At 44.0% G+C, this 21,581-nt stretch overlaps 2 protein-coding genes across 2 annotated transcripts; one reads left to right on the top strand and one right to left on the bottom strand.

The window, feature by feature from the left end:
• Positions 1-7,292: 7,292 nt before the first annotated feature.
• LOC120700048 (protein RAFTIN 1A-like) lies at positions 7,293-8,667 on the bottom strand. Its single transcript, XM_039984203.1, has 2 exons — positions 8,441-8,667; positions 7,293-8,340 (listed from the first exon to the last, which is right to left on the bottom strand). The coding sequence occupies exons 1-2, from the start codon at positions 8,592-8,594 to the stop codon at positions 7,571-7,573; spliced, it is 924 nt and encodes a 307-aa protein (XP_039840137.1). The 5' UTR covers positions 8,595-8,667; the 3' UTR covers positions 7,293-7,570.
• A 10,184-nt stretch (positions 8,668-18,851) lies between these two features.
• Positions 18,852-19,904, top strand: LOC120700049 (copper transporter 6-like). Its single transcript, XM_039984204.1, has one exon. The coding sequence runs from the start codon at positions 19,224-19,226 to the stop codon at positions 19,731-19,733; it is 510 nt and encodes a 169-aa protein (XP_039840138.1). The 5' UTR covers positions 18,852-19,223; the 3' UTR covers positions 19,734-19,904.
• Positions 19,905-21,581: the final 1,677 nt, after the last annotated feature.

Here is a 21,581-nt window from a genome sequence, read left to right on the forward strand (position 1 = left end):
GTCAAAAAAACAACAGCCGTCAGATCACGCGCGAATGGTAGAGATCGTCTACTAGAGATCTGGCTATTTTGCAAAAGACTCCCTGGACTTCATGGAAATCAACCCGCCATCCAAAGACCTCTCTTAGAAATTGTTTCATAAAACCCCCTAGACTTCATCGAAATATGACCCAGCATCCACCGGCCTCTCTCACAGGAAAGTTTTAATAAAACCCCCCGAACTTTGTTAAAATATGACCGCTATCCACCAGCCTCTCTCACGCAACTTTTCAGAAAACCCATGTACCTATCATGAAATTATAAGTTCATTCTGGCATATTGTAAAATGCAAACAAAAATGTAGAAAAATAGGAAAAAATGAATTAGCTTTTGTTGGATAAGAGGTATCCTATAAAAGTATTAAATCTAAGCAATGTCAATTCTGTCCTTACCAAAAAAATAAAATGTGCATAAAATCATGTCAACTTTAAAGTTAGCATGCATAAAAATCGTGTCAACTTTAAAGTTAGGATGCATAAAAGGCACCATAACATGCAGATCCACACACGCAAACTCACACAGCCATGACACGACGATGAAGGCCATAAGTATTCCAGCCATGGAACCCACAACAACTAATCAACTCTATTTCTACAGCATGAACCTATGAGCGAGGCTGTGGAGAATAAAATGGATTGAAGTACACTGACTGAAACGACAATTTCTTTTCAATTAACTCACAACTAAATGGACGGATCGTGATCAATCAAGAGCAAAGTATGATATGACAATAAATATATCTAATCTAATAGTATATTTTTAACTTTTTCCTCCCACATGTCGGAAGCCGAGATAAGCCATCCACCACGAACAATAAGTCAATTACACACAGACAACTAAAACATTCAGCTCTTATAATGATAAAATAGAGGCATACATTATACCTTTCTTTTTAATAAATATTGCACACTACATTGCCTACTAAATGTTAATACACATTCCTAACATTTAGATTGTCACAAATTTTGTTATAAATATATTAAATATTTAATAATACAACAACAAATAAAAAGGAGGGCCACTTTTGGGCGGCAGCGCCGCGCATTGTTCTAGTATATTATATAAATAGATCTCTCTCTCTCTCTCCCTATATATATATACACACACACATATATATATATACATACATACATACATACATACATACATACATACATACATACATACATACATACATAAAAGGACCCTGGACCCAGGACTGAAGTTTTTTCATCAGTCCCGGGCCTAAAGGCGGCTAGGACAAATGTGTAGGATCAAAGAGATGTATTGTAGTAGTGGAAGGACGTAGATTAATTGTTATGAGTAAAATACACCATTAGTCCTCAAACTTGACTCGTAGTGTCATCAAAGTCCCCAAATTTTCAAAATGCACATTCATATCCTTAAACTTGCTAATCGTATCACATGAAGTCCAAATCATAGTTCTTTAAGCTAAATTAAAATTATATAATTTTTAAATATAAAATTATATACAAAACATATACACCCAAAAAATCATAATAAATTTACTTGTATAATTACGTTCAATTACCAAATATCTGTATAAAAGTTTTGTAGAAAAATGAAACTCATATGCCAAAATTTGTAAAAATCAGAAAATAAAAAATTGAGGAAGCATCAGAAAAAATCGGACATAAAATTTTGAAATAAAATTATGGAGAAAATTTCAAAATAGAAGAGTTGAGCAAAAAATTAAACTAAAATTTGGAGCCACATTTAAGCTCCACATCAATATAATACTTTTGCTTCATAACTTAAAAATGGTAATTTAGATTTCACGTAACATAATCAGATAGTTTGTGGTGCTAAATGTGCATCTTCCTACGTTCTCTCCAAACAGAATGCGATTAAAATCGTATCGGTTGAACCTTTGTTATGTATACTTGCAATAAACCTAGCTCTTATGGCTATGGCTATGTGGTAAATGGAATCTAGCTACATCGTACGTCATCATAACTTAAAAAGGCTAGTGGAATGCTTACTAGCTATCATATACTAGCAGATAAGACACGTAAAAGACAGTACATGCAAGGCCCGGCCGGCCGTCCAGGCTGCGCGACAAATGTTGCTGTCATAGAGATGTCCATCTTGCAAACACTAAAGTAATTTGTGCATCCAAATTTGAAACCATAAGAAAGTGATTTGAAAGGGACAATGGAACACTGACCTCCCACCAGCCAAGCCCTCACATCCATTCTAGTTGCAGAGATGAAGCCACGATTGTTTATTTCTCTTTCTTTTGATACGTGATGAACGTCTGCCATCGAACGACTGCTAACGTCATATATGCGACGTCTGATATATATATATATGCTTAGCTTGAATAGAACACGCATTCTTTCATCATCTGAAAAAATGGAACATGCATATATATTCGATCAGTAGTTAGGCCCACAGAAATTTCGTGTTAAAGTGTACTATACTCCAGCCCAGCCCATTAATTCTTTTTTTTTCAGCCCGGAGCATTGTAATTAAGCCAATAAGGCCTAGAAAAAGGCCTCCAAATTTGCATTCCTCTTGACACAACATTGATCAGATTTTCTCTTGTTTTCCAATTCAGTCAAACCTCACCTTTTTATTGGTATGGTTGAAGTCACCTGATCCGTCAGATCACATTTTTATTGGTATGGTTACACTAACTCATGTTTTATTTAATTTATTTATACTAGTTGTGTTAGAAAAATAAATAAATCTTCTCATAAGAATCTTACTGTTCATTAGAGACCCTATTAGCACTTTGGTGCTTTTACCTTGCACGACGTGTTAGAAAAAGAAATGAATTCTTGAAATGCTCACAAACTTCTACATGAGATCGATCCTTTTTCATATAGTTAGGTCCTTTAATTTATTATTGTTAGTCTTAAGCAAAATAGTTGTTAGGTTCTTCTTAAGCTTTGGCTTCTGCTTCCTGTACTCTATATGCGAGGCACATGAATAAATGAACACCCCATTTAGTATGGTGGTTACTCTAGTTACCAAATGGATTCGTTATTGATGTTACTCTAGTTACGTGTGGTGGTTACTCTAGTTACCAAATGGATTCGTTATTGATGTTACTCTAGTTACCAAATGGATTCGCGCTATTTGTGTACATAGAAAACCTAATATTTCTCAATTTGTCACCGAACAGACCATATATGCATGTTATTGATGTTTCACTATTGAAGGGAATCCGCCGGGGTTGACATGCATGGCAGAATTTGAGTCATTAGCTGTTTGTACATTCAAGCTAAGGGTCATAATATATACTCCCTCCATTCACTTTTAATAGTTATATTTCACCTTGACACAATAATCAAGGAAAATAATCTTACTTATCATATAATAAATGCAACACAAAAGATAGCTCATGCCAATAGCAAATATAGCTATTTATTGCTTTAGCTCATGCCAATAGCAAATATATACTCCCTCCATTCTCTTTTGTTGGTCCTCCAATGCTTTAACTGGAAATTACTCGTTACTAGTGCTATTTATTGCTTTAGCTCATGCCAATAGCAAATATAGCTCTCATTTACGAATATTATTTGAGTTTGAAATATAGCTATCAAAAGTGAATGGAGGGAGTAGTTTATTGAACATGTTTCCAAACAAGGTACTATACGTTTGGTGGTAGGCCACAACAATAACAGAAGATTCAAAAAAAAACTCGACTGGTGGGAGTATGATGGCCCCGCCGTTTTTCATTAAGAGGAAGCGGCTTCGGCTTCCCGGCCAAAAAGAAAAAAAAAACTCGGAACCCTGGCTTCTTTGGCCAGGGAGCGGTATTTTTTTAACCTCAGCCTGATAAATTGACTCCAACCATGAGTCGAACCCAGGACCTTAGTAATGCTAATGGAGCCATCTAACCAAGTAAGCTACTAGAGGCACTAGCAACATGTATAGTATATAAGAGCTCCCATGCACCATTACTTGCACCACTTAAGATCCAAACAAATCTAGAGGCCCTTTATCTGAACCACACACCATTGCTAGTTCTAGGCTCTAGCACCTTCATTATTCAATATAATAGACGCCACCTTTGAGCACACGAGGCCATGCATACTTGTGTATAGTGTGTGGTATGAACAAAGATCACCATGTCGATACAATACGTATTGAATGATTTCAGGCACATGAAGCCTGAACGTGTATTGCTTTATCTAGCGGAATAGCATCTTGCAACCACAAGTGATCGAAGGCTAACTTCATAATTCCTTCATCTTCTGACTGATACACGAGGATGTCAGTTGTACCAGCAGAGATAGTCATAAAGTCATATATATACTGCTGTGCCAGGGGCTGCTTGTCTTATTGATCAACAGAAACCATACCTTTTTTTTGTAATTTTCAAAAAGGAGCACAGAAAGAATAGTAGTGATAATAGAGTCTAGATGATCAGCTTGGCCTCTAATGATTTTTTCGCTGCATGGGAGATAGTTTGATTAAACCTCAAACATTTGTCTTGAACTCTTGATAATCTCTTAAAATAAAGTTGAGCTCACTTTGTACTTTCCACTGATGAAGACACCCAAATTGAAAATCCTAAAGTTCTAGAAAGAAAGTATAGATGCAGCATTTTGCAAATCACTCTTGTGTAGTGGTACGGTTGCCCCTGTAGTAATTAGTTGTGACTTCTAATCCAATGCAAGCCTAGAGAGTAGATTAGAAAAGCATGGTACTAATACATACATGGACTAATTTGGATGTGTTGAGAAATGCAATTCAAATGAGTGGAAACCACCGCCAACAAAATAAACGGGAAGTGCATGAAAGCTTGTCTGTAGCTCTAACAGATAATGAAAATCCATAAAGGAACGAATAAAATGCATGAGAAGGGGAAAAAGGGCATGCCCATCATATGTTCCACATGAGTTTGGAATCATATATAAAGAGGAGTATAACTTTTTTTTTTTGAAAAGCTTGCGGGAGCACCGCACTGTCATTTAAGGAGGAGCGGAGTATAACTTTGTCCGATTCAAGTAAAAGCCTCATATCCATGATATGTAGTTTTTTGTCGCTGTGGTACTGAACACTTGTGCCATGGGTCTATACAATGTCACAGTGAGAAACTGGAGGAAAATAAATCAAATGAGCTTGTCAAATGTGAGAATAATTAACCCATCAGGTTGCTTTTGGAACCTGGAGAACCAGAGGAATATAAAGGTACTAATTATTGTATACTCATTTAATCTCAATCCTTGAACCATATATATGCTGCCATAATATGATTTTTCCCCTGGTGGTTACAAAGAAACACTACTACAGAATAGGCCTTTGTTCCAGGTCATTTATCCCGGTTACCTTTGGGCCCGGGACAAAAGGTGGCTTTTGTCCCGGGTCCAAAGGCTAGCCGGGCCAGCGGGGGGACATGGGCCTTTTGTCCCGGGTGGAGCCACCAACCCGGACAAAAGGCCCCCCTTTTGTCCCGGTTGGTGGCTCCACCCGGGACAAAAGGTCCAACCCCTTTTATCCCGGTTGGTGGTACCAACCGGGACAAAAGGACCCTTTTGTCCCGGTTGGTGTTACTAACCCGGACAAAAGGCCCCTCCACGTGATAGTTCAAAAGGGAGTTATTCTTTACTGAGTCACATGTACTACTTAGTTGAGTTGGCAAGGAAGCCATGCGCTAGGCAATAGGTCTTGGGTTCCAATCCCGCAGGGCGCAAATATTTTTTAGCGCGAGGGACATTTTGTCCCGGTTCTACCACCCGGGACAAAAGCCTCCAGCGCTTTTGTCCCGGCGGCCTTGTCCCGGTTCCAAAACCGGGACAAATAGCCCTTTGGAACCGGGACAAATGGCCCGATCTGTAGTAGTGAAATGAACTCTATTTTTTTACCAAAAAATCATAGTCGATGCTTACATGGTGTTTCAGGATGAGCCGGCTTCGCTCGTCAGGCAGATTGACCGATTTAGCAAGAATGGTCAAGGAACTTGGAGGACTTGGTAACACTCATCACCTTCTCAAGCAGCCACGACTATGCAAGCGCCTCCACTACGACGACCAGGGAGTCACCATCGATGTGAGTACAAATTATATTGTGATTTCAATGGATCGATCTATAGTCGATATCATCACCACTGATATGATCAATTGCTCTACGATGTTAACATATATAGTTTCCATTGCTCGGTTGCATTTACATCATCTACAACTACGAAACACATGGAATAGATGATGGCCTCGATTGGGAAGGTGACCAATGAGATTCCTGATGGTATGGAGTGGCTACAATAGCTGGGTGATGCGTACAAGGTGCCTGGGAACTCATTGCCCCAACTGGCTGCCAGCCGTTTCGGAACTGGAGGAGCAACTACACGGTGAGCAACATCGAAGGTGCATGTCCTTGTGCTAGACCTTGACTCCATGTTCAGCTTGTCCTTGTGCTAATTAAACCAACTCTGATACATGACCATACTGCATCTAAATTAAATTAAATCTCCTATAATATAATTAATAAATTTTGGTGCTTGCAGAGTTCGAGGGCAAGTGCATGCCGTGCTGTGCTGCTTCCTCTACTCTAAGGGTGTACCCCAACCTGGAGGATTTCTTCTACTGGGACTATATGCAACCCATGCAAGGTGGCTGGAAGGCCATCATGGATTTTCTGGAGCAACCACTGAAGTGTTAGAAAAAGAAGGAAATTCCCACAAAGTTGTAAAATCGATCCTTTTTCATATAGTTAGGTTCTTTAATTTAATTTGTTGCTAGTTAGCCTTAAGAAAAAACGTTATTAGTGTTTATTGGCTTCTGATTCCTGTACTGCTATGTGAGTCATGAATGAATGAACACCCCTTTTTGGTTGGGCATAGGAAACCTAATATTTATCAACCTTTTTGCAGAACCAACCATATACATTATCGACGTTTTACCATTGACCAGAATCCGCTGGTGTATTGACACGGAATTTGGCTCACCAACTAAAAGTATAATATGAAAAGGGAAAATAGTACGGAATATATTTCTTAAGGAAATGAAATGTCTACACAAGTTATAATTCTATGATGCGATCTTACAATCTAACTCAGAGAGAGATGCTAGTACTAAGAATCCTGATCGTGACAACTTTGGATTCTGTTTTGCCTTTGCTTTTGTGTTTAGCTAAAATAAATAAGCCTGCTCATTTGCACACAAATTTTGAATTTTATTTAAAAATAAATGACGGGAACCATATATATCAAGTAATCATATGAGTTTACACCATGTTTGTCGGACAAGAGGTATGTAAGGATTTATTTTTCCTCTTGCTGCGACGCACGAGCATATTTGCTAGTATTTGTATAAAATGCAATCATTGACTGCACAAATTTATTTCCATAGTCGATCTAGAGGCTTTACATGCACACCGATACTTGCACCATTTAACATCCAAACAAACCTAGAGGCACTACCGGATTCAGCCGCTTTGCCGAGTGCCGGTTACACTTCATTATGAACCACACACCATTGCTAGTTCTTCTAGCACCGTCATTATTCAATATATAATTGATTAGTGTGTGGTGTGAGCAAAGATCATGTCGATATTAATGCTTAGATTGCGCATGTAGTGAGCTAATAGGCTCTTCCAGCCTTCTTGACGAACGCCAGGTCGCCGTAGGGCATGAAGTGGCACACCGGCATGCCACCGGGGTGGGTGTTGAGCACCTCGAAGGCCGGGTGAGCCGGGTTCCAGCTGGAGGTGTCGACGTGGCAGAACGCCAGCATGGAAGCCGCCGGGCCGCCACGGAGGCCGCTGAGCGAGACCACATAGGCTCTGTACCCGTTCCCCGCGGCGTGGCACTGGTAGACGGCGTAGGGGAACGGCACCCTGTGGCAGGACACGTAGCGGTCGCCATCCAGCGCGGTGACCGCCCGAACCACGTAGGTCTGACGCGGCAGGCCGCCGCGGGGGAGCGCCGACGTGGCCGCCCACACGCCCTGCTCGTTCAAGGTGCCGAGCATGCCCATGGCGCTCCGCACGGTGCTCTCCAGGGACGTGGCGCAGGCCTTGACCTCGCCGGCGACGGGTGGCTCCTGGCACCTGCGCAGGGTGTCCCTCACCTGCGCGGCCTCGTCGGAGCCGGCCGGGATGTCGAAGGTGTTGAGGACGTCGCGGAGGCTCCCGAAGGGGACCTTCCCGGCGACGTCGTGGGGGAGGATCGCCGCCTCGGCCTCCGCCGGGAAGGAGAGCGTCATGGCGCTGCCCGGCAGCAGCTGTGCCTCGTGGAAGAAGATGCCGGTCTCGGCGACCGTCCGTGGATTGCAAACGGAGCTGAAGAGTGTGCATACACTGATACTGGGGAGTGCAGAGTAGTGCTCCACGAGCGGCGAGTGCTCAATGCCTTCAGGATCAGGATGAAGACAAACCAATAATCAGGGGAATTTTTTTTTCATGTCCTTGTCAGAACACGTCGACAAATTAAGTTCGAACGAGTACAAAACCTTTCTTGACAAGATCTGCAATGGCCTCTGGCATCGTCGTGCCCGGGAGGGCCTGCTCCCAGAACTGTGCCGCCGGAGTGTCGGTGGCAGGGTGGCCGTGCACCGCGCCGGCGCCGGCGACCACCATAATCAGAAGGAGCGTTGATGGATCCATGCTTTGGTATTGCTCTTAGCTTGCTCTATGCTCTGATTGCGTGGTTGTTGGCTCCGGATGGTCTGGTATAAATAACCCTTGCTGTTCCTCTGAGTAAGTGGCTCCACAAGACAAAGGCATGCTCATGTGATACTCTTCTATATATTCTCCAATCTGCGCTGGTTGAAGATGGTTATTCTTGTTTATCCTTGTAAGATTATTTCAAGAAATAATTACGACAACATTTATTAGCTCACTTAGTATACTTTTTTTCTTCTGTGATCAATATATATATCCTCATTTTTTTTTGCCCCCGGTCAACGACGCGCCTGCGTCAGGTTTTGGCGGCGGCGGCCGGAGCTACGCATCAGGTGTCCCGGAGGCCGGATCCGGCGCCCCCGGGGCCGGTCTTCGCGGTGCAGCGGCGGTGGCTCCCCCCCCCCCACACACACACACCACGCGGGAGCGTTCACCTCTGCTGCGCCCGTGGCTCATGGCGGTCGGCGTCAAGGTCAGCTCGCAGTCTCCACCAACTTGCTGGTCTGAGCATGTGCAGGCTTGGGAGTGGGATGCTCAGGGCGAAAGCCCGGCGACCTTACTGGTGCTGATGGCAGCGGCGTCCTAGGGCGTTGTCCCACTCTTTGAGGCATCATCTTGGAGCCCAGTCCCTACTGCACTAGGTTCTTTGGGTGAAAACCCTATCCATGCTTTGGACGAGCCACCGGCGTCGTCCCCCTCCTTGGAGGCGTCGCTGCTTGAGACCCAACTCAGCTTATGACATTGGCGGCTAGTTGGCGGCCAGGGGTTGTCTCGTCATTGTCGGCTAGCTGCTTGCAGCGAATCACGACGGCTGACATTGCTTGGCAACTGTCAGTGCGGCGTAGGGCAGCGTCAATGGACGGTGCTTGCAACTACGACTTCGTGAGACGACTTGGCTTGCAGCGGACCGTGAGTTATCCCGGTACGGTACATCGTCGGAAGACGGCGCAAGCGACTACCCTAGCTTCCTAAGGCCGGCAATGGCTTTGTTGCTATTCGTGGTTGTGCCACATTTCCACCCTTATACTAGGGTGTGCGTATTTTTCTATTCGTGGTTATGCCACAAATTTGCCCATGTGCTTGGGCTTTGGAATTGATTTAGACCTAGTTTAGCTAGGTGGTTGTTCAGGTTTTAGCCCGATTTTTCCAAATTAACCGAGCAATGTGGGTTTTGTCTTATTTTCCCTAAAAATAAGGCCTTTGATCTGTGGTCTGCCACACTTTTTTAATACAATTCAGGTAGAGATGCTCTCCCCTCCGGTGACCATTCAAAAAAAAGTCAATATATATATATATATATATATATATATATATATATATATATATACCTATGTGCTAATCTACACCCTAGGTGTAGAATAGCATTCTACACCTAGAACCCAACCGACCAGCCAACCCAGTCTATGCGCCCGAGACCCGCACCAAAACCACTCGACCCATCAACCTTGACCCACCCTGCGCCAGATATCCCCCCCCCCCCCCCCGCACCCACACCCTGATCCTGATCCCAAATCACAAATCAGGAACGCGAATCCCCGGCGGCGACGGCGAAGCGTGGCGTGGCGAGCCTAGCCGCGCGAGCGAGCGGCGGAGGCTGTAGGGCCGACCTGCGCCACCCATGCAGCGGCATCGAGGAGAGGGGCGCGGAGGCGGCTCGCTGGCATCCTCGAGCAGCCGGGTGCGGCGCTAGCGGTGGAATGCCGACTGTGACCGGTGGCCACCGGGCGTATCACGCATGCAGTCCCACCCACATCCGCCCGCGCCCTTGCGCGGCACTCGCAGAGGCCTCGAGCAGCAGCTGCGGGGTTGACTCTCCCTTTCTCGTGCCGGGCCCTTGCGCAGCAGCCGCGATGGCTTGGGCGCCCCCAGCGGGGGAGCACTTCTGCCTGACCGGGAGGGTGCGCAGCTCGAGCTCCCTGAGCAGGGGAGTTGAGGCGGTGCATGCTCCTGCTTCACGGCTCATTGGCAGGTTTGACATTTTTTGGTGAGCGTCCGTTTTCACAATGCATAGCTCCACTTTTTTTATCGACAAAGCGCATCTCCTATCCTCCATTGCATTTGATCATGCATCCTTTTCAGTAGTTTAGTAACTTATGTTTGCTTTAGTTTCAGTAGTTTATGAGAGCTTCCAGTTTCAGCATCCTTTTCAGTAGTTCATTAGGTAGTTCAGCATCCTTTTCAGTAGTTCTGTAAGCAGTTTTCAATTCAGTAATTTGTTACTGCAAGCACAAATTTTTTATTGCTTAGTTTAGGCTCAGCACTATGTTATTTTCAGTAGTACTACAGTAGTTGGGTTAGCATCTAGCATAGTAAATTCCAGTCATTACTGAACATATGATGCTGAGTTAGTATAGTAGTTCAGTAGTCATTACTAAACATTTCACTACAGAACCTCATGAGATTAAATAGAGCTCGATCAGTAAGAAAACTACTGAAACTACTCAACATAGTTTGAATAGTCTAATTACTGAACCTTCTAGAGCCAGATACTGATCTCGACGGCTAAGAACAAAACCAAAAACCATGCTATAAACTACTGAAACTCAATCACATGAGTTAGTATAGTAGTTCTATTAGCTTCTAGTATGAGTAATTTTTTTTTGTTAGATCAGTAGTACCTTGGCTTTTTCTCTTTGGCTCAGTAATATTCTCAACACCATTTTATCAGCAATTACTAAATGTTGATGTTCTAAATTGAGTAGTTAGGCTAGTAGTATCAGTAATTTGTTAGGTTTAGTAGTTAGACCAGTATTTTTTTTCTGAGCAATGGTGACCTGAACCGAGTATGTAATCTATTAGTTCAGTAACTAGTCATTAGTGAACTACTTGATCAAATAACAAAATACTAGACTACCTAACTATATGAGTTTTTAGGCTAGTAGTTTTGATAGGACTTTAAGTTTAGTTGTCTGGTCTAGGTTTTTTTTATTACTGAGTATTGGATGATCTGAACTGAGTAGTTAGTCGAGTACTTCTATTAGCATTTTTTGGTTCAGTAATTTTTTATTTCAAGCACAATTGTTCTTTTTTCATTTTTATTTTAAGCTCGGTACTATATTATTTCAGTAGTAGTATAGTACATGTGTTTCTAAGTAAAGCAGCAACCCAGTATTTTAGTAGTACACATCCAGCAATTTCTATGTATGTCTTGGATTCAGTATTCTAGAGATCTAATATTCAGTACCTATGTATATCTTAAATTCAGTAATTTTTAGGTTTGTAAATAGCTTAGAATTTTTTTTATTATTGATGCTTGATGAGAAAGAACTACACACCAATTCGGATATGGGTTCATCCTACCACCCTCGCTTGCGGTAGGTATCTAGTAATCCAGTACCAGTAATCCCTCAATACCCAGTAATTATCAGTAATCCAGTAGTACTAGGTGGCATTTAAGTTATTCTCGTTAAAACAGTAACCCAGTAATTCAATATCCTGCATGTCTCACTCTGTGTTTTCTCAATGATCTTTTTTAGAGTTTTACCGGTGGCAGGTTCATGTGGGCATGGCACTCTTTTTCCGATTTATTGTCTCACACATACGACAGTGATAGTACTAAACTTGACAACGGAGAGGGTTCTAAGAGAAAAGAAAGATGCTTCATGCCTTTTCCGAAGACTTTTTTTACTTGGATTCAGTAATCCAAAGAAGTAGCTATTTAGTATTATGTACTTTTTTCAGTAGTTTCTCATATTTTTGGTGAATTATTTTTTCCAGTAACACACCATTCAGTAATTCAGAGATCCATTATTCAGTATTTTCTATGCGCATTCAGTTATTTTTCTCATATTTTTGGGTAATTCAAGACTTTCACCAATAATTATTTTTATTACACTCGTTTGGGTTCAATAACACAGAGATCCAGTTATTTAGGAGCAGCTCCCCCTCTCTTTTTTTTTGTGGTTCAGGACTTCCACTAGCACATGTAGATATTGTAATGCTCGTCCAATAATTCCTTTAACAAATTCATACAGCAAATCCAGAGTAAATACTAGATTACTAAACTACTGAACCATCGAAGAGCCAGATACTGAAATTGATGGTTAAGAAGAAAACTAAAATCCCTTATAAATTACTAAATTCAATCACCTCAAAACACACAGAGATAAGTTGTGAAAGGAGGAGGAGGAGTAGCTTAATTAATGAGAGAAGAAGTCCAAGTGCTTCATTATTTTTCAAATTCCAAAGGAAGGTTCAGTAATTTTTTTCGAATCTGCTCGATGCAGTACATCTCCAAGCATGCCCAATCTTCTCACCACACTACACCTCCACGGCTCCATGCATGGTGTACTCGCCGCCCGACGCTCCCTGCCTGAGCAGGCCGCGCCCAATCTTTTTGCACAACTAGGTACTACACACATGCTTTTCAGTAGTCCAGCAACTTACGTTTCCTTTTAATTTCAGTAGTTTAGTAGTTTATGAGAACGCCACATTCTTCAGTAGTTTTTTCAAATCATAGTGGAAGGTTCAGTAATTTTTTAACCCCCAATCTACTCGCCATGGAACAGCTAGCCTGCAGGGGTCGTTGCTCCGCTCGAGCGGGTTGCGCCGCCGCCTACACAGCAGCGGGGACATGCGCAGAACGCACGGCGACCCGCTGGGGCCTGCGCAACTAAGATCTTCGAATGCGCAAGCGCCTCCCGCGGCCATGGCCAGCTCCCGCGGGACCATCTCCCGGTTACCGCCTGCTCCTCCGCCGTTCCGTGCGGCTACCTCCCCACGCACCCACGGCCAAAGGCCGTGCTGCTGCCGCTCCCCGCCTGCTCGCTAGCCTCTACGGCCTCTCTGCTCTTGCCGCGCATCTGCTGGTCCTTGGCCACTCCCCGCAGACTGCGAGATCGCGCCGCCGCTCCCAGTGCAGGCTTCCCCCACACAGCTCACCGCCCAAGCCGCCCGCCGCAGCTCCCAGCAAGGCCGCGCCGTGCGCTCCCGGCGTCGTATGCCACGCCGCTGCTCCCCGTGCGGGCCCGCGCTGTCGCTCCTTCCTGTGCGGTCGGCGCGCCACAGCTCCCAATGGCCCCGCGCGCCGCCGATCTGGGGAGGCCTCGCACTCGCCGCTCTCGGCTCGTGCTCGCGAACGAAGAAGCTGGACATGTGGGGGCGGGTCGGAGGGGGTGGGGGTATCGGTCGGTGGGTTTGCTGGTTTGTTGTTGGATTGGTTGGGTGTAGAATCCTATTCTACACCTAGGATGTAGAATATATATATATATATACACACACACACACGGGTTATTGGGAGACAACTCATCGCGATGAATAATCATTGTGGGCATCATCTAGGGTTGAGGTAATTCGAGAGGTTGAGATGTCGCTTTCGGTGGTAAGGCGATCGCTCAAATTAGTGTGTTTGTCTTGACTATGTACTGGAGTAGTTTGTTAGAGTTGCTCTCAATAACCGTAGTAGTAGTACACTGCATGGACTGTCCATTTTCAGTCCGGTTTATATATACTATATACTATATACTTCCTCTTCTCTTTCTTTTTTGTCGAAACATGGTATGAGTTGGAGGCTTGGACCTGGGGAGACAACTTTCATCATGGGGAACATGACCAACTGATCTAACGCTTAGTTTATAGACCACGCTTTTTCTCTGAATGGGCTATTCCATACAAATTTTAATTTGAATTGAAGGAGAATAAGCATACACACATATAACATCATGTTCTTATGTTGTGTGATCTTGAGGTGTTCTCAAGTTTATGTAGTTTCTACATCCAAAATTGAAATATAAAAATTTGATTGACAAAGGAAATTGCAATATACCACCCACTTAGGCAAAAATATAAGAATAAAGCACACTGTCTCCTAATGTGCGAAGAATGCGATTAATATTCCAGTTCTTTTACAATCACAACAATGATGTAGGCACGTATGTAACACAACACACTCAGCACGAACCTAACACCATAGATATGTTATTGGTACGAATCTAACACTACAGATATATTTTTAATACGAGAATCATATGTCACTTGTTTGAAAAAAAGTGGCTTTGTAATATCATAGTTTATCTAGGTGTCATAAAGGTAATAGAAAATAAAAGTACTGGACAAAATTGGTTAGATAAGTTCGGAGGAACAGATACCAGATATATTTTAACACAAAGGATCAGATACCTCATAATTAGGGATGGTAATTATATCATTTAATTGTCATGTTAGATTAATAGGTTTTAATTAGACTTGAGTACTAAAGGTAAGGTAGCGTTTGGATGAGCATGTTGTTCTGACCGATCTACGGTCAGTTCACCATTCATAATTGAAGTTGATGTGTTGCTTATCTTACATTCCTTATCTACTACTACCTCCCGTCAAGTAAATAGGATGTTCCAAACATTCCCAATCTGTTAGTTTCGTTTATCTGAAACATCGTTTAAATGACGGGAGGTGGTATCAATTTTTTGTACGCCATCTACACTTCGCACATGTCTGCACATACTAATGACTGGTGCCTTGACGGCAACCATCATATTGTATCCGTCAAAACTGTCAGATGTCTGAGTTTTTGGAAGAAGATGGTTCTTATTATGAGTGACTACTTATCAGCCGAGTAAACGTAGTGCCATCACTCAATTTTTTAAGCCAATAGAATGAGGCCATGTAGCAATGGTAGTTTTCAAACAACTGAGTGACGGTTAGATTGAAAACACTCGAATTTGCCAACTGGCCCATGGGGTGGGAATCGGCTGAAAATTGGGTTACAAATCACTAAAAAAAGACCTACCCATACACATACAGTAGACCTATCATGTACAGATAAGAAGAATTTTTATCAAAAGATTAGAAAAGACCATGATATAAACATGATACAAATTTTAAAAATATTTAAAAGCTGAAAAGAATCATGTTAAAATATATGGACATGGGAACCAACCTTTGCTCTTGGAACCTACCCCACCAGTCGAGTCCTCGACTCGTCTCGACTGCTCACATTACCATAAATCAGTCCATGGATTAATGGATCTATTATTTTGGTGGTAGGTGATAGGCTCCTTGATAGCAAAGGTGGTGCTCGATAGTGAGGTGCCTACGATGACTTTGTTAATCTTAAAGTCTTCCAACTCAATCTCTCAGAGATGATCATAAGGACGTGAGTGTATTAGTAGAGGTGAGTATGCATGTGTGTATACGAGCATGTGTAGAACATAAACAACTAATATTAACTAAAACTAGCAACATAATCACCTAAATAAAAATTAGATCCCCACGTTAACCAAAACCAAAAGATAAGCAGACTCTTTAACGAAAATATACTACAAGAAAAGATTAATATTACAAGAACATATTATGATTTGATCTGAGGGCAACAAAAAGATAACCTACAATCTGATCTTAACAATACAATAAATTCATGGAACATTAAACAATGCATTTCACCTCACACATACCTTGGACCTACAAAACAAAACAAATTCTTTCATTAATTTGATCATACCAAAAAATACCAATACATAAAAAATAAATTAAAAACAGATTCCATTACATCCGACACAAGTATTTTACAATAGAACAAGTCAAAAAAATGTACATTTATGGAATTCCTAAATGCCATGAAGTAGAGGCGACAAGGAGCGACTTGATTGAAGTGGCACTGAATAGATTTTTTTTTTGAGATTGGCACTGAATAGATTTTCTTAGAGTGACTATAACATCATTTAGTTGTTTTATTTAACAAACATATCTTAGATTTCCAAAACATTACAAATTGTTCCACTATTTGATATTGAATGACAGTGATTGCACTCCGTGAAAACCAAAGAATAATTAGTATTTTGACTATCACAGAAATATCGGCGTCACTATGAGATTTTGCCTGCCCACTCACCGGCCGGGTAACAATAATGCTACAAGTGAACAAAGAGAAGAAAAGAGAGAAATAGCACTGAACACACATGCTAGTTCGAATATCAAAGGGCAGATAAAAACACAATACAATAAAAATGGAACTTCATGAGTTTACCAAAACAAACTAGGCGCACACAGTGTTTGGATCATTTTATCATATCCAGATCAAACTAACCCGCTGGTCTTAAAAAAACACTGATTTGTATTTGTATCGCCCGCAACAGCCATATGCACACTGATAGACAAACCTGAAAATTTTATATCGGTAAAACCAGCAGCTAGCTGACTGGGCCGGTCGCACTCGGCCTTCTCGGTCAGGCTAGGAGCCCACGATCGCTTGCAGGCCAGTAGCACTACAGCCTGGCAGCAAAGCCAGCTCGCGGCAAGGCTGCTGGCGTGGCTGGCCACATACAAGCATGCAACGGACAGAAAGAAAACCGACTGACGAAGCAAAACAAAAATTACTCGAGTGTTCGTTAGGAATTCCGCTTATAGGTCTGCAGGAGCAACAAAATTCAAGTACGTTCAAAGTTGTGATTCGATCTTATAGGTCCGAAGAGCTCTGCTGGGCTGCGGGGCCAAGCCCTTTAATAGTTGTGTTCAGCCTCTCTTGTGGGTGGTGTTGTGCCGTTCAGTTTCCGAACTTTTTTATTTTAATATTTTTAAATTCCACTTTTAGCAAAAAAATAAATGCTTATTTAAAAGCTGGGCCTGGACATGTTTGAAAGCTGGGCCTTTTGGGATTTTATTTTCAAAGCGAGGCAATTTACCTCCGAAGGTTAGCTAGTGTTGTTTTACAGGACAGAAACCCGGTTAACAGCTTTGGGTAATCCCTTGTCATCCTAGCGGCTCAATTATCAGGCCTGTTTGGAGAGTAGAATATTTTCATACTCATGTGACCATTTCTCAAGAAATTTCTGCATTACAAACAGGCTCTCACATTTCTTTTGTCTGAACTCTCTAGACACTTGCTCTTTCCCTGACATCCAGACCATTAATTGTAATAAGTTTGTAAAAGCAAACCGAAAAGAATTCAGGAGGAGAATCTGCATCATTGATTGGGTCACTAGTTAAAGCTGATGAACCGCACATCCCCCGCCCTCTGTCCTGCGGTGCAGTCTTCAGGCTGTAGCTAACTTGGTGCTAAGAATTCAGCAAGCACAGACATGGTGATGTGCGAAGCTGTTCCTTTGTGAATGTGACGAGTTGGTGCTGCACTTTTTGGAACATCTCTGGGGGATCGGATAATGTTTCTTCTATGGTTCGTCTGAGAATAATCCAACATGCGAATCAGCCGCTACAGTTGGATTATTCTTTCGCCAATCCTACGGCGTCTTATCAGTTGGCTACGCTGCAGAAAGATGACAGTTTCAGACAAGAAATTAGCATTCACGACGGCAGCAGAGAAGACGATAGAAATATATGACATGCATCACGGCCATGTTCTTTCAACCAGACCGGAGAGATCACAGGCAGATGGGAACCAGAAATGAAATACGACAAGCATGGGGTCAATGTGGAGAAATGCTGCTCTGCTCTCTGCATATTGCAAATGACACTCTGAAACTTTGCTCTAAGACCAGGTTATGGACAACCCATCAGTACAAATCCAAGGTGAAAACTCTGTTTGGGGAGAAAAGATCACACATGGGGATTTCTCTGCGGGAAAAAAAGGAGTGCGGGCGTAGCCAGTGTACCAAGTACCACTGGTACAGAACGGGCCTTCAGTCCCGGGCCACAACTCCAACTAATCCCGGTTTTCGAATCGGGATTAGGAGTCCGGGACTAAAGGTCCCGGGTCCAATAACTGAGACTAAAGGGTATGTGCAAGGTTAAAAAATATTCTGTGCAACCTAGGATTCGAATCCGAGACGTCTCACCTCGTGCGTAGCTTTTTTACGACCTCACTTACACAACACATGTGACTCAACTGTTTTAGTACTGGTTGGTGTTCTCAATCGGTACTAAATGGCTCCCCGGAGCACTGTTCCTTTAGATCGGTACTAATTGCATGCATTAGTCGGTACTAACGCCAGCGACGAATGCTCCATTTTCCGGCAGTGTCAGTCAGTCCAGTTTACCCCCTAACAAGATTTGTTATTCTTATTTCTCCAGATATAATAAGTTGAGTTTTAATTTTAAACTTTGTGAGGTGATAAAAGACAGTACAAAGCATGCACAGTACAGTGGAAAAAAACCTCGTACCAATAGAAATTAAAAAAAGAACAAATTTTGTTAAGAAGTAAATTGGATCAACTGAAATAGTTAGAAAAGTAAATTGAATCAGACGTTGGTGGAGAATACTTTTAAATTTTTTCCTTCTGATGATGAGATAAAAAGGAAGGGCAAAAAAAGTTTTTCCTTCGGTGTCAGCTCCGACTCCGAGCAACCAGCAGCCCAGCAGGCCCAGAGACAGCTGGCGTGGTGGGTGCGTGAGGACTGCCTGTGGAGCAGGTGGTCTCTGGCCAATGGCCGTGCCGGCCGCGGCTTTCGCGTCGTTGACTCCCACCCGAATACCAATTGGCAATTGCAGAGGAAAATGAGACCGGCCGGCGGCAGCAGAGGAGAGCGAGCCGAGGACGAAGAAGCTTCCGAGAAACCTCCCTAGCTCCCCTGCTGAGCTTGAGACTGAGACTGAGAGTGACAAAGAGCCATCCATGTCCACGGCTTAGCTTAGCTTAGCTAGCCACCCCACCCAACTCATCCTATGATCCTAAGCTAATAAGATCCAGCAGCGAAGAGAAGAAGGGACCGCTGGCGATCGAGATGGCGCCGCCGACAGTACCGCCACCCCGCGGCGACCGGCACGCGGCGTCAGAGTCGGCTTCCGTGCAGGCGATGTCGTCCCTGTTCTGGGGCGACCGCGCGGTGGTGCTGTTCCCGGGCTGGCCCGGCGCGCGCGGCCTCGGGTCATACCTCCTCTGCCTCCTCTTCGTGCTCGCCCTCGCCGCGCTCGCCGAGGCGCTCCACGCGGTGTCCGCCTACGTCGCCCACCGCCGCCGCGGCAGCGCCCTTGCCCCCGCGGTGCTGCTGACGGCGGTCCACGCGGCGCGGATGGGCGCGGCCTACCTGCTGATGCTGGCCGTCATGTCGTTCAACGGCGGCGTGCTCCTGGCCGCCGTGGCCGGCCACGCGCTCGGCTTCCTCCTCACCCGTAGCTGGGCCACCAGGGCGTCGGCGGAGCTGGAGCCTGGACATGGAGCCGGGGCCGGCGGTGGCGCCCGTGGCCGTGGCCGCGACCTCGGCCCTCCCGGGGATGACGCCGCCAAGGCCTAGATTACGGTGCAAATCAATAAGAAATGTCTTTTTCTTTGGTAGATAATAATGAATCCATGTCCTTTTCCTCTGTGTGTGATATATTTGAAGAAAAAAATAAAAACTTGAGGTCGGAATTTTGTCTTAATATTGGAGAATCTGTATGGAGATGATGATGATGATATTTTTTTTCTTCTACGCTTCCGACGAAAAGTGAGGAGGTAGGAAGGGAGGATGGTCAAGCAGATCGGCTAGTTTAGTTGAAGTGATATAATATAAAGGGGAGGACACCGTGCTCCTTTCTTCCCGGCACTGTGATGCTTGGTAAGCACAAATCCCGGCTGATACGGCTGTGACTTATTTTACATATATATTTTGGACATGCTTGTAGCTACTGATTCACAATCCTTTCTATATCACACAACCTTTGGTGGTGTGCCCCCACTGGTCCATGAATTGAATCTTATCTATAGATGAGTAGTGTCATGGTACTCTCTGCTGGTAAGAGTGAAACTTAGAAGCCTTTGCTGCACTGCAGAGTTCAGAATCGCGACCGACTGCAAATGCGGCTGTCCTGATGAAATCATGAAACCACTGCCGTTTACCAGCCCTCCGATGTTGGCAGGCGCCATGGATTCAGAGTGGACCAAATCTGCACACAGAAAAGTGCAGCATGAGCTGACACCGATGATGGTGGCTCCACAGCTCCGAAGATTGCATTGCATCGTTCCTCCTCGAGAGGGAACACGAGCGGTGGCCATGGGCACAGAATCGGCACCTACCCGAGCTCTGCGACGGAGACAGAGAACATGGGGGGGGGGGGGGGGGGGGGGCGGCGTGGAAGACCAAGCGAAGGCGAGCCGATAGCCATGACGGCGACGGCGCGAGCGCGTGGTGGCATCGCTGGCTCCGCACGCGGCACGACTGGAATCGCCCTCCGCGACTCTTCAGCACCCCGTCCCCGAGGCCTTCTTCAATCTGTAGCTCCTATTAAAATAGCTCAAGCTGCGATTTTTTATGAAGTTGAAGCTGAAGCTATTTAAAAAAAACATTTGGTAAAATAGCATCAATCGTTTATGATCACCGTAGCCGCAGAGGCTATAATTTTTTGCTTCAGTCGTGTAGGAAAAGCCATTTTACGGCTTATTGATGGCCCCTATAATGAAACCATTTTGAAAATTGCACTTTGACAATGGTGAAACCGGTGAGGAAGCTATGCCAAACAGACTCTTAGAACGTTACTTCTTGCTTCTTTGTAGTTGTTACCTCTTGATGTATTTGCTGAACTTTAATTGCAAGTGCAACGTGAGCTATTAGATATTAAATTTGCTGTAAAATTACTTACCTAATTATATTTGGTGCAAAGAAGAGGGGGATTATTTTTTTTTTTGCAAAGTTAGCCCCCCTGCCTTCGAGCAGCTCCCGGTTCGCCGATTCAAGGCGGTGACCGTCCTCGACGACGAGCTCATGAAGTAGGGGGTGCTGCGTGGTGGGAGGGATCCGGTACCGAGAGTTGGAGGGGAGAGCACCTGCATTTGCTAGCGACGAAGCCGCGGGTGCCGGTGCCGGTGCCGGAAGCGACGGGGAAGAAAGGAGAAGTTGCACAAGGGGGACTATTATGCAAATAATAGGAGCTTTATATAATATAAAATATCGGATTGTGATTATTAATCGCGATTCAAATTAGAAGTTTAACTGACATATGATATTTACAGTTAGGGGTTTTGTGTAAATATTAATCGCGATAAAAAATGGGGAGCTTTATGAAAATTTTCCTCGTTTCAGGGGGTTCCTGGAAAAGAAGCGAACCTGAAGCGCCGACCTCACCTTGGCGACCACGGCGGCTCGCCGGCTCTGGCAATCCATCCA

The sequence above is a fragment of the Panicum virgatum genome, chromosome 3K, assembly GCF_016808335.1.
Source record: "Panicum virgatum strain AP13 chromosome 3K, P.virgatum_v5, whole genome shotgun sequence".
NCBI classification, from domain to species: domain Eukaryota; kingdom Viridiplantae; phylum Streptophyta; class Magnoliopsida; order Poales; family Poaceae; genus Panicum; species Panicum virgatum.